Source organism: Dysidea avara, chromosome 1, assembly GCF_963678975.1.
Source record: "Dysidea avara chromosome 1, odDysAvar1.4, whole genome shotgun sequence".
Lineage (NCBI taxonomy): Eukaryota > Metazoa > Porifera > Demospongiae > Dictyoceratida > Dysideidae > Dysidea > Dysidea avara.
Window position 1 is genome coordinate 45,836,514 of NC_089272.1, and position 13,721 is coordinate 45,850,234.

Below are 13,721 nucleotides of genomic sequence, written 5' to 3' on the forward strand. Positions count from 1 at the left end.
TATTTCTGTATTTAAACTACAGTATATTTGTTAATACAATATAATTCTATTTTCGATTTTTACGGTGACATTTTTACCTCAAGTTTTTGCAAAGGAACACTTGAGAGAGTAGCTGGGAACTTCAGATGAGACACAGGTGTACTTTGCACTGTCAATTTGAAATGTTGCATAGAGCGGCGACCATAATTGAACTCATGAATGGACGAAAATGAGAATAACCTATTTTGCACGTGAATTGGGATTTGGGATTTCTAAATATTTAATAGATTTCTAATTGGATTTCTCAGATAGTGTATGAGAGTCCCAAGACGTTGGCTACCCCTCGGTAAAAACTTTTTGTCTGTAAACCGCATGCAAACCGCAAGTAAACACCTATGCCAATCAACTTACGCATGCCTTTATAAGATGGCTATTAAGCATAACTGTTGACATTAGAAAATTAGCTTAGTTGTTAGGGCACATGTTTCATGAATACAAAGTCCAGAGTTCAAATTCAGCAATAGGCTATTTCTTTTTTTCTCTTTTTTTACTCTGGCACCCTTTTTAATGCAATCTTTTTTCTGCTACAAGAGGACATCAGAGGATTTCTTGGAATGGGATAACATGATATATGCACACCAAACTATACAACATCTTGAGATAATGAGATATGTGCACAGCCTAAACAAGATACAAACACTGCTAATAGTGCATATATCTCATTAACTTTTCTGAACCAGTTCAATATGTGATATATATGCACTGGCTTTCCTTTGATCTGAGGTGTGAAAGTGGTACATATAATTATATATATTACATACATACACCCACAGCATCCCATACACAGCATGTACACGTGCGAGAATCTTTTGTTGTAAGTACTGTCTACACTGTTATCATCTACAGTATGCATATCGGTAATGTATAATATTTTGTAGTTTATGAAAAGGCACATTTTGTGTACTACTCACTTCTGACAAACATGTGCTAATTTCTGGTTGGCAATAATCTTTTTCTGTAATAGAACACAAACAATTGTTACAACACATAAAATGCTTTATACATTAATTTTAATAACTACCCTTAGTTGACATGATTATTTAATTTGCATTCCATAGTAGATTAGATTGACAGTGAAAAGCACTTGTAAAGTGGAATAAAAAGCAATGATGCCAGATTGCAGCTGTGTGAGAGATATGTATAAAGAGAGAATACAATGTCCCTTATGTACGTACTGTATGTCCATTTACTATGGAATACAAGTGATTCTTAATAACATAATGTATGTGACCAAATTTTACAAAACTGATCCAAATCTCACATCAAGCAAAATCAAACTAACGCCATGTCCAGTGGATAGCTACACTACGAGTTTATTGGCTTTGATTGTCAGCAAAACTCAAACTACACAAGGCTAGTTTTAACAGACATCTTTTTCTGGGTGTTGTGACAAACTTGAATGGCGGTTTCTGGCCTTGTGAAGAGTGGTGCACATGTGGATGGACTCATATAGTTGGATGAACATTTCTATGTGGTTTTTGCTGCATATCAGCCATTAAGGAGCCAGTACAACCCTGTAATCAAACTTTCTATCTTATTTGATTGGAAAGCTTACAGGAAATTGTCTGAAAGTTGATTTATTGATTGATTGGTTGATTTTTATTTAAGATCTTGTATTCAGCTATAAGCTGTTCTTCCATACAGGAGCATAAATACAAGTGCATACAATTACTATACAATAACAGACACAGACACAAGGACATGCAATATGTGGCACAGTAATGATACAAAATTCATTAACTACACAAAATAATTAATATATTAAATATCATTACATAAAATATAATCATATAAAGTACCACACAAGGCAGAAGCAGTAACAATGTCATTTGGAAAGTCATTCCACCAATATGCACAAATGTGCCGAAATGATTTCTGGGTGGCCGACAGTCTACAACATTTTGGTCGTATATGTCTACTCAACAGCTGGGTATATAATGATGATTAGAGCAAAACACTATTGGTGGATCCGGAGAAGTGCCAAATGATATATCTGTTGCATAGCACACAAGGAGTGATATTTGACCAGGGATGAGACTAATAACCAGTTAAAGTTACGTCGATGATGCAACACATGGTCAAACTTTTGTAAGGAGGCAACAATGCACACACCCCAGTTGTGCAACCATTGTAATCATTGCTGATGTGCTGAAGGTAACATTGTACCCCAAACAGGCAGAGCATAGATTACGCAGGACTAGAGAGTCAATTAACATTTTGATGACTTCAGTTGGAAGGGACTGCCAGTAACAGTTTATCCAAAAGGATATTTTTCTGCAGACAGCTGAAACATGTTGACTTTGGTGCACCAAACATTGCCTTTGGTGTGAGTGCAGCTAAGTCACCTCTTTATGGATTTTGTCTTGGATACATGGTGTTACAGGTGGTGGTAATGATCTGTTAAAGACAATGGGTTGGTACCCTGGATAATGATGGCAACTGGGCATACTGTAGTTGTTGATCATACGCTGAGGATTTAGATGTAATTTATTGCAATGTAATAAATTGAAGTTAACATACCTTGGTGTGGGCATAGAATGGATACTACGTACCGTACCATAGTAAATGAAGCCAGCATCCTTTAGTGATAAACTAGCCTTTCGGGTAAAGTAATTAAATTCAGCAACACAGAATCCATGAGATGACTGTAAGGTCCATTAAAGCGGTATTGAACATTAGCAAAGTGGCCCAGTGCTAGCGCCACAAACTGAAATCAATGCACTTGTTTCAGGTAAAACTTGAACCACTCTTGTAGAATACATGACATCATAATGATTCATTGTAATAAACTGGCTTGACAGGTTTGAGATCACAAGATCATGCCATAGTGCATGGCATGTTCACGGACAGAAAACTTTTTCCCTCTTTCCTACCAGTGCATATATTGTTGTACATGCTTTGTATGGTGCCCACATAATATAAAAATTTGAACCTTTGTATGTATAACTTAGTTACATTGTTTGCTTAGTTATTGTGTGTCCAATTACTGATATTGAACTTGGTGTCCACTTACTGATATTGAACTTGGATACACATATATAGTTCAAACGGCAACTGAAGACCAAGGGCAGGTGGATGAAGTGATAATTATCTATGCATGGCCAAACCAAACCAATTATGCTAAATTTAACTTATATGATTCTTCATTGGTTGCTGCTATCACGTTGTGTTGCTATGCATATATGGTACGTTGCTGCAATCTTGTACTAATTGGAAGACATATTTGCTTCATAGTCAACTGTAAATCCAGTTATGCCATTTCCACAATGCTTGTCTGCGTGGCTTGTGCAAAACTTTATTACACCTACTCCAACAATTTTCTTAGTTGCCCTTTCCCCAAAGTACTTGTGTATAGATATCTGTATGAATGTTATTTGTGCTTTGTGCTGTTATGTATATTTTATGGCAATTTAGTACAGCGGCACAACCAAAAAATTGTGCACTTTTTCATAAAACCATGAAACTTTCCACATAAATAGTACTCCTTAATACATGTATTTTTAGATATAGTGCCATTGCTGATTTGACCTTTGGTGACCTTTACAGCCATTTTTATACAGAAAATTTATCATTTTTGTCTTTAACTCTCTGAGGCATTAAATAACTTGTTAAAACATGGTACCAAAATAAAAATCTTGTTGATAAAAACAACTTGGTTTTTATTTGAAGTCAATAGGTGGATTAATTACAAAGCTATGATCAATTTTACTAGCTGCAAAATCTGATAAATTTACCTGCCCTTTAGGTGTGAATTACCCATGGACAGATAATTTTGCATAAATTTATCAGATTTTGTAGCTAGTAAAAATGATCATAACTTTGTAATGAATTAGGTCAAATAAAAACCAAGTTGTTTCTATCAACAAGATCTTTATTTTGGTACCATGTTTTAACAAGTTATTTAATGCCTCAAAGACAAAAATGATAAATGTTCTGTACAAAAATAGCTGGAAAGGTCACCAAAGGTTAACTTAGCGATGGCTAAAAATGCATGTCATGAGGAGTACTATTTATGCGGAAAGTTTCATGGTTTTATGAAAAAGTGCACAATATTGCCAATTTTGGGGGCTACGTTGCTATACTAATTGTGACCCAGTCTGACAAAACTGGGATTATTGCCTATTTAAAAGTATCGAGAAATGCCGGTTTTAAGTATTTAGTGTGTTGTAGCTCGCCAATGGTTGAAGCTATGTGTACCAAATTTTCTCACGTTTTACACCAATTTTTTACCTTCCAGAGCATCCACTGTGTAAGTAGCCAACAACTAAGTTTCCCGCCATTTTAGATAGTTCTTAAACCGAGGTTGACAGTATCACGCAAGTTGCAAATTGGGTGGGAGGTGGAGGCCCTGGAAGGTGGGCAAGATGGTGTTCAAAAATTGAAAAGGAAGGCCAAGGGATGAATTAGGCCAAATTTTGAGCCAGTGAGGTATCAAAACTGGCTAAAATGAAAGGAAATTCACAGCAGAAGTACTTATTCAACACCACAGAGCTGTACAGCCACATACAGACATTCCCAGGCTGACCAGAGCTCCATTAAGGCCCCACACCACACGTACATTTCGCCACTGGGCTCGGGAAAAGCAGCCAGCAAAACCAGACCACTCAAGTCTAGCTGATTTTAAATGTGGAATTAGATAATTTATTTATGTAGCTGTGTATCCTAGGTGAAAAATTGAATCTGCTGACATGGGCGATAAGACCGGTTTTCTCAGAGACTGGGTCACAATTGTGCAAAGTTATGTGGTAGATATTTGCATGAGTGTTTGTTTGGTGTTGTTGCATACACTTTATGGTTTCGTGGGAAACATTATTGTGGTTAGAACTAGAAAAAAAGGCACTAGAGCTAGGTGCAGTGGAAGGGTGGTGTGTATAGCTAGGAAAAAATTATATAGTCATGTCTATTTTGTATGCACACATGCTAAATACATGGTAAGTGGTGATTCCACCCGGGAGTGTGCACTGCTTGAATATGCCGAGTGCATACCACCCTGGGGTGTTTCCACACCAATCAGCATGTTAACTGGGGTTGCAGTATGACATCACCAATTAAACATTCATATAAATATCCATGAATAACTACTGTAACAGATTTATTAAAGGAATTCTATTGTTGGAAAGAGTTATAAATTCTGAATTTCAGTTTCAATGGGAAAAGAATGCTTATAGACCATTTGTTGTAACATTGTAAATGTAAGCCATGCAAAAACTGAATGTGAGTTTCTACTACTAGGCTTTTGACATACAATAGATAGATTTATATTTGATTTCTATAACCTTGGTATGCAAGTGCATTCTTGACAGTCATATTTAGTAGTAAAATATTTATTTTTGATTGCTGATTTATCAGCATGCAATTGCATGTGTAGCTCCACTAGCTAATGTACAGATATAGGTATTAAACAAGTTTTATTACAGTATAACACTAATGTACATTACTGTAACAATTCAGGGCAATTTCTTACATAAAATAAGAAAATAAGAAACTATGTCAATTTATAATTACAACTTAAATATTCATAGTCTCTCAGTAGCTGGAGGCTTTAGATCCCTGCTTAGTACTACTGTAAGCAACTCCTATTTGACTATGTTCCTTGTTGCGGTGTTTTAACATTGCTAATGTTCAACATAAGTTTACCAACATACAACTGCACCAATCTTATTGTTGTTAAAGACACATATTGTTAGTCTGGAATAGATTTATAGATGCATATATTATGGGTCACCTTTTATTAGATAGATCGCTGATATAAAGTACTTAATGATAATAGTGGGTAGAAGTTGTTAGGAAAGCAAGAATTAAATAATTTTTGTGGCAGATACGTATGTTGTTATTTACAAACCTTTACTAATCCGAAACATCCACACACCAGGAATCCCTACATTGCTTGTCCCATCAATATAAATGATACTTGATGTTAGTGACCTAGGAATGGTATATGAATTGAAACCATCACCAGCATTAATTCCTGCTAGAGCTTCAGTTCCACCAAGTCCATTATATCCACCAGATCTATCACCAGTAGTCCAATGCATCCTCCCATCAGCATACAAAAATATTGCAAACGATTCATTTCCACCATGAGCTATCACACACTGAAAAGTATTTGCCTATGTGCAATAACCAAGTAGTACAGTCCAAATACAAATAATTGTACCACAAATACTCATACACGTCATATGCATATCAAACAGTACAGTACACTGTACTGTTAAGTAGAGAACCGTCTAAAATGATGCACACCACCTAAAATGCCACCTTTAAATATCATTCTAGAAATATATTAAGTGATGAAAATTACCTTTACAGAATCATATTAATAGGGACCCACCGATTATGCTGGCATAATTATGAGCATAATAGGTACCTGAAAGCATTGAGCATAATGCTAGCATAATAGGTAGAATATTTTGTAACAGTACGAATTCTTGCTTATAAAAATAGCTATCACAGAAAGATCGATATACTCTAATAGAACAGTCAGTAACTCTAATAGAACAATCACAAAGTTGACTGTTCTATTAGAGTATATCGATCTTTTCTGTGATATGCATTTTGACAAGTAAGGTTGTCCTTCAGCCACTTATTATTTATCCATAAACTGGAAATTATTAGCAGAGCATGAGAACTGAGGCTTAAATAATTGGGCATACTTTGAGCATAATAGGTAAGTATTGAGCATAAATTTTAGCATAATAGGTAAATTTTTGAGCAGTGCAGCATAGCATAATAGGTAAAATTATGAGCATAATCGGCGGGTCCCTACATATTAACTCATCCAACTTCAAATACAGCATTCAAAACAAAATACTTATGAGCAGCTGTATATAGAATTTAAAAAAAAAGAGTTCAACTTAGAATTTTTATCTTCCTGCATGCCTACCCATCTGCTTAAAGGTTGGAAGCAAATGAAGCAGTGTATGGCCACAATAAAATCACCAGTCAGATGTACCTTTTGGGTTTCCAATGAGTACTGCCTTGTCCTGTCTTTCCTTTAATCTTCAAATAGGTAGTTGTTGTCTTCTTCATGCAATAAGACCATATAAAGCTGTTAATTTCCATATTAACATTTTCCTTCAAACAGCATACTTAGATGCCACAAACTTACTTAAAGTACTTGCACTATTGTAAAAGATACTGGACACCTGGTAGATGCCTGTAACTTCAGCACACCCATTAACGATCTTGGGTGATTAATACCAATTGAGTGCAGAGACCACACCTCTTAACAATAATCTATTTACTGGAACAGGATGAGCTTATCATTTTGTGATTATAAAAATAGCACATTGAAACTAAGAAATAGTGACCATGCCTAATGATCAGTCTTGGTTGACTTGAGATACTCTAATACAGTAGTCGCCTCAATAAAACAGTCATACTTGTGTAATTGTATGTTATAACAAAAGAAGTGAACAACCTAGTTTAATTTTAAAATAATAGGGAATCAAATAATAAAAGAGAGATGAATGAAGGTATTACAGCATAGGTTGGTGGGAAAATCCCTGCTTCGGCATTCAGTAAAATATTTGTTATACAAAAGAAATAGCTATACTGTAATACTATCATCCATCTCTTGTTTCACTTCTTTTTATCACTTAGATCCCAATTTCATTATAATTACATTTAACCCTTAAACCTGCAGAAAACTTTTCGGAAATGCGTGTTTACACAATATGGACATGCATGGCGACACTAGGTGGGGTAACTTAATTCTTACAGCCTACAAATACACATAGATTAAAAGTGTTTATTGGGCTATTTGGAGAAGGTTAAATGAACACTGTAACTACAGTGGCTCACTTGTTATGAAGTGGTGAACAGCGACAAGTCACTTCTCCGTGTTTCTAAATTCTTGCTACGTGTTTAATTTCGATTGTGGGTTTACTCACGTGAGTCATATATGGCCTGATGCAGAATTTCACGAAGAGTTGAATGAAAGTTGTTGCAGAGCGATAGGATCAACTACCATCGAGTTATCGACCATTTTATAAAGGTATGTAAAGGGTTTGCGTGTTTGCTTACCGAAAAGTTATTTTTACGGCTAGTTTTGGCTTCACCATTTAGCGTTAGGGTAAAAACCCTAGGTATCATTTTGATCCTTGCTTCATCGCGAGTAGAATGACATAAATTGTATAGCCGTGGGATGGACGCTTCGAAAGTTGCAGCACTTTGTGCAAAGCATGCGAATTTATTAAGTGTAAATCCAGCGGGTTTGTACCAGTAATAGCATGGGTAGCAGTGAAATTTGGGATAAATACCACGAGTGTTGTATTGGAAATGGAGATAAATTTCACGAGGCGAAGCTGAGTGAAATTTGCCATTTCCAATACAACACGAGTGGTATTTATCCCAAATTTCACTGCTATCCAATGCATGCTATTCCTAGTTAATACCATACTCGCTGCATATACGCATGCTGTGCATTAGCGTTGCTATATACGCAATTTGTCACTATGTACTAAACACGCGTCCACACTAATTGGCGCTACATTGTTAACATAAATTCTAGCCAATGAAATTGCAATTAGAACTTTTTCATTGCTACCAGTGAAATACGGGATAAATTTCACTGCTACTATTGAGACTTTTGTATGGGCAGTGAAACAGGTATGGTATTAAAGGGTTAAATCAAATGGTATGGTCGTACTGTTTAAGTAGGGATCATGGTGAATGCTTCGTGCGCTACCCAAAATTCTGCCTTAATCATCCTACAGACTTTTTATGTGATGACAATCACCTTTATGGGATAGTACTAGTCCATATAATACATATAAATACAACAAAACACTTACAGGTGGCCAAATATAAAAATTTGCCAAAAACTTGAATTTTAGTCTCACTGCCTCACTCACTGCCTCACTCACTGCCTTACTCACTGCCTGACCACAGTTGCAAGCCTAGAGCCCAAACGAAGCAGCACATGGCCACCATTTTACGCCACAACAACAAACTCACCAGTGGAATGTGCCTTTTGGGGTTCTGATGAGTGTACGCCCTGTGCGCCTTGTCTTTCCTTTTATCTTCAATTAGGTTGGTTGTCTTCTTCTTCAAGCATTGAAACCCTACAGAGGCGTTAATTTTCCGTATCAACGCTTTTCTGCAGACACCACAAAATTATTTCAGAAAGCGCTTATGTTGCTGAAAGAGCGGCACACTTATAATTTCAAGTGTTGCACGTCAAACATTAAGGCTGCTGAGTTGTCTTCGACTTTTGCCAATGCCTGGACTGCAAGAGATTTGAGACGGACTGATTATGATTATGATTACTGATACTCAACAGCTTGTTCCTCTGAACACACTGACTTCGCCACTCAGTGCCAGATGGTGAGATCAGCAAGTGATTCATGTGATTGGATAGTACTCGAGTGGAAATTGTATTAGTTCATCCTGTTAGTCGAGACTGAGCTCCAGACAATCAAAAGGGCCTATCGTTCGAACAACTTCTGGCCAAGGTGAATAGAACACGGACCATCATACTGAGACAGGTCATAGATCTCGGAGCGCCACTGTACTACGATCAAAGGTAAACTATGCATGCACGCTACTACGGGCCTATATGCTTCCAATTTGGGCACAGTATGTACTTTAATAAGCTGTAACTAGCTAGTTGTGCTACAACAAAAAACTAAACAAACTAGTATTTCGCAACAAAAAAATGTTTAATCTAAAAATTAATGAAGTAGGGATCTATTCAATAAAAAGTAGTGAAACAAGAGATGAATGATGGTATTACAGCATAGCTTGTTGGGAAAGTCCCTACTTTACAATAGTGCAATTTTATGAATACAATTATTCCATAATTGCACAAAATATGTGTGATTTCCTACTAATCACCCTTCATGGTTGTAGTACACATCTATCTAGTTCTGTATGGGCATTAATTTCTAACAAGTGATAGCATCATTGTTCTAGTACATTAAGGTTTTTTTTAATCCGATAGTTTTTTTTTATTATTATTTTACTGTTGCATTTAAAAGGCTTCATGTGACAGCAATTCTGGTTGACTATCCTAAATATCAACATTTGTTGCACTTAACAGGTTTCTATTGTCAGGTTATCTAATTGGCTATTCATTATATCATTTTCTTGTTGCACTGAAAATGTTTTTGCGATTCTGTTACTTTATTGGCTACTTTACAGTGCAATCACAGAAATAAACCATGCAATTTGGTATTAAATGCACTCCAATTAACATATGGCAAACTAAATTACTATGTGGTTAAATGATTTAATAGCATAGTTGTTTTGTATTTAAAATCTAGTGTTGTGTGATTTTGTAATAAGCAGGATTCACAGGCATTTGCCTTTTCTCATGTACCTATATAATTATCTATGATCCAAAAATATCCACACTTCTATAGCAAATTGTTGATCGCAAATGCATTGACTTCAGCAAAAAAGGTTAGAGTCAATTTTACCCCAACTATAGTACAGTGGACCCTCACAAATCCGACCTCCCCTGGGACCAAAGGCTGTTCAGATTACTGAAATGTTCGGATTTGTGAATCATCAATTAACACTGTGTTTTAAGTTTTTATTGACTAAATAAGTATATAAGAGGTCTTCACATACATCAAGTTTTACAGTACAGTGTATACGTTTTTGGAGTTAACTTGAAAGTATTTGTCAAGAGTAAGTTGCTTAGCATTACTGAAAGTGATGAGATAGTGCACTCATCTTGACATTCATACCAAGTGAAACACTTGTCCATAAGTCTAGTCACTTCTTCACTTTACCTTATCTTCATTCTTTTTAATGTCACTTACAGTTGATTTGCCAATGCCATATTCTTTAGCAACGTTGCTTAAACTTGCTCCTCCAGTAATCCTTTTCAATATAGTAACCTTTTGTTCAATTGACAAGGTCACACGTTTTTGCTTTTCTTCAGCCATATCCTCAACTTTTTAACCTCGCTAAAAATGCATTTATTGCTGGGCATAATTTTTTTTTTTTTTTTTTTGTTAACTTCATGACTTGTTTGGATTATCTGAGGATCCGGATTAGAGAGGGTCGGATTTGCGATGGTCCACTGTACATATGTGTGTGTGTGTGCGTGTGCGTGTGTGACGCTGTACTTTGGAAAACCATACATTTTGGCACATCAGTCAAGTTTCTTTTTTATAGCTACACTGAAGCACTGAGTGGTTATTTAAAATTTTGTGATGACACATTGAAGCATTCCAAAGATATGGCTGATTACATAAAACTAACTTTTCGTATCAGTTTATAGTACTGTATAGTGATCAGGGTAGATAAATTGATGGCAATTCATTTTGTTGACAAATATTTCTACTCTGACAATCCAAAATGAATAAAAAGAAATTTTTGAGAATTTAATCATGTGTTCTTTTTGCTTTTTCTCAATTATATCACGTGTATTATTATCTAAAGACAAGAGAATGTTTGGTTTTAGGAATGAACAAATCACCCAAAGTATAAGTTAATAGGTATCCCATGCATTGTGAACTACTACATGGTCTACTATAACTGAATATATCTCCTAGAAATATGGGTGCAAAATTTCATAGTAAGTAGGCTTAATAATCGTTTTATCAAATTGTACAAAACATTAAACTAAAAAATCTCTGAAATTTTCAATTGAGCATTCCCACAGATTTTGAATGTGCCCAAATGTATGGTTTTCCAAAATATGGTTACATATTTCCTGCTCTGATTAATTATGCAATTTGTGACCGGATTTGCAAAAGGGATCTTCCCCACACATCAAAGTCTATGAACTTAGAAAACCATAACTTAGTGGTAAAGAAACATATCATTCAGAATTTTTTTCCATCTAATAAGTTATGCTGGTGCTAACTACTAACCAAATTTCAAGCAAATAACGTTTCTGATCTAAAGATATAGTTCATAAATTGAATGTGTGTGGAAGACCCCTTTTCGCAAATCCAGTCACATTTAGGTTTATGTACATGTAAAAATAAACATGCAAAAAGGCAAGCACAGATTAAGATAACTGGATGACTTCCGGGAAACTGTCAACCATTAGGAAGCACAAATTAATGACCAGAGCAGCTACATATTGCAGCAAAAGAAACCAACAAACAAAACATACATGATATAGGTTTTCGATTGCACACACTCAGGCTGAACTTTAGAATACCAACATACAGTACATATAGTAGAAATGATAGTACAGTACATATTTTTATAAGAAGTTTAGTGCAAATGCCTTTGGTGAATCTTGAAATACACAATAATTATGCAATCATGGGGGCTTATCAAGGAAGCATGGGTTTCCTGTGTTATTGGCACTGTTTATAATTAATCTCCACTAGCAGACCAACCTATTAAGCTAGCTATTAAAGAGTATCAAGCTGACCATGTTATGAAAGTCTGATTGTTTTATTAGAAATATAGTGGTCTTTTACATAAACCATCCATAAACTTTTGTACATGCCCTCAACAGCACTACAATTATAGTCATATTTTTTTCTGTAATACAGCATGCGCATGGAACGTATATGAAAAAACTGATGGAGGTACTCTTCCATCAACTTTAAACATTTAAAGTCACCTCTGCTTATGTATTTCCATCCTTTACGCACATTTTGCAAACAAAGTACATAAGCCTGCACATACAGTTATTAAAAGCAGCTCCAATTATTTTAAATGTGTGCCAAGTAAATGGAGCATACATTGATTGAACACTCTATGTAGTGGAGGAATGGATATCAACATTTTCAACTGCTGTCCAAAGGAATTAAAGGAAACACTTTCAGATATGACAATAACTGCCTCCAATGGTTCTATATTGGACAGCAATAGAACAGTGCATGAGTACGGAAAACATTTTCTTTATTTCTTGCTGCCATCTTTTGTAAATATAAATGCTGTATTGTTAGATCAACAAAAAATTAATCACACTAATGGGGTCTTCCACACATACATTTAATTTTGTGCAATTGAATAGTTGTGGTTTTATTATACACTATTATATAATTATTTTATTGAGCAAAATTCAACACGATATGTAAGGAACATCCCTATAATAACCTAGTTACAACTGGTAAGTCAAATATTCATACTTTATTGGTTCTGAAATTGTAGTAGCCAACATTATCCCAAGTGGCAATTAACAAATTCTGCATTGTAACATTTTGAGAATCAGGAAAAAATTCTCTTATTTCACTGGTTGCTCTAGCAAGGAGATTAGGATCAGTTGTCTGTCGATAGAATACTTGTCCGATTCCTCTGGTGTCAACATCAGCCCAGAATGGTGCAACAATCATGTTAGTATCATTAAGTGGGAATGGTCGAGGTGTATGAGCAGTGTAATTGTTATCAAAACTAATCATTCCATTATCAAAAACCTGATAAATTCAAAAATACACTCATTCATACATAATAATCATAATGCAGGAAGAAAGAAAACAATATTTTAATGAGCTCCTTACTTAATACAGTAATAATAGAATAAACACTTATAATTTCATAGATCAACCAATAAATTTATTTTATGTGGGTTGCAAAATCTTCCAAAATGTGTTCTCTGTAAAGTATTGCATGAAACGTGAACAATTACTCAAACAAATAATGCAAATGTAACATCCACCTTCAATACTACGTCATCATTTTGCGAATAAGTACTATGTACAGGGGCGGATCTATGGGGGCTGAAGCCCCCCCTTCACTTTTAGGTTTTACTTGATCAATATGCT

The 13,721-nt window shown here is 35.3% G+C and overlaps 1 protein-coding gene across 1 annotated transcript in view; it reads right to left on the minus strand.

Moving 5' to 3' along the window:
- LOC136265747 (uncharacterized) overlaps nucleotides 1–13,367 on the minus strand; it is a 212,528-nt gene extending 199,161 nt beyond the window's left edge. The window contains exons 1-3 of the mRNA XM_066060660.1: nucleotides 13,089–13,367; nucleotides 5,882–6,149; nucleotides 951–994 (exon numbers count right to left, since the gene is read on the minus strand). Coding sequence (XP_065916732.1) covers nucleotides 951–994; nucleotides 5,882–6,149; nucleotides 13,089–13,358 — 582 coding nt within the window. The 5' untranslated portion in view covers nucleotides 13,359–13,367. The remainder of the gene's footprint in view (nucleotides 1–950; nucleotides 995–5,881; nucleotides 6,150–13,088) is intronic.
- Nucleotides 13,368–13,721: the final 354 nt, after the last annotated feature.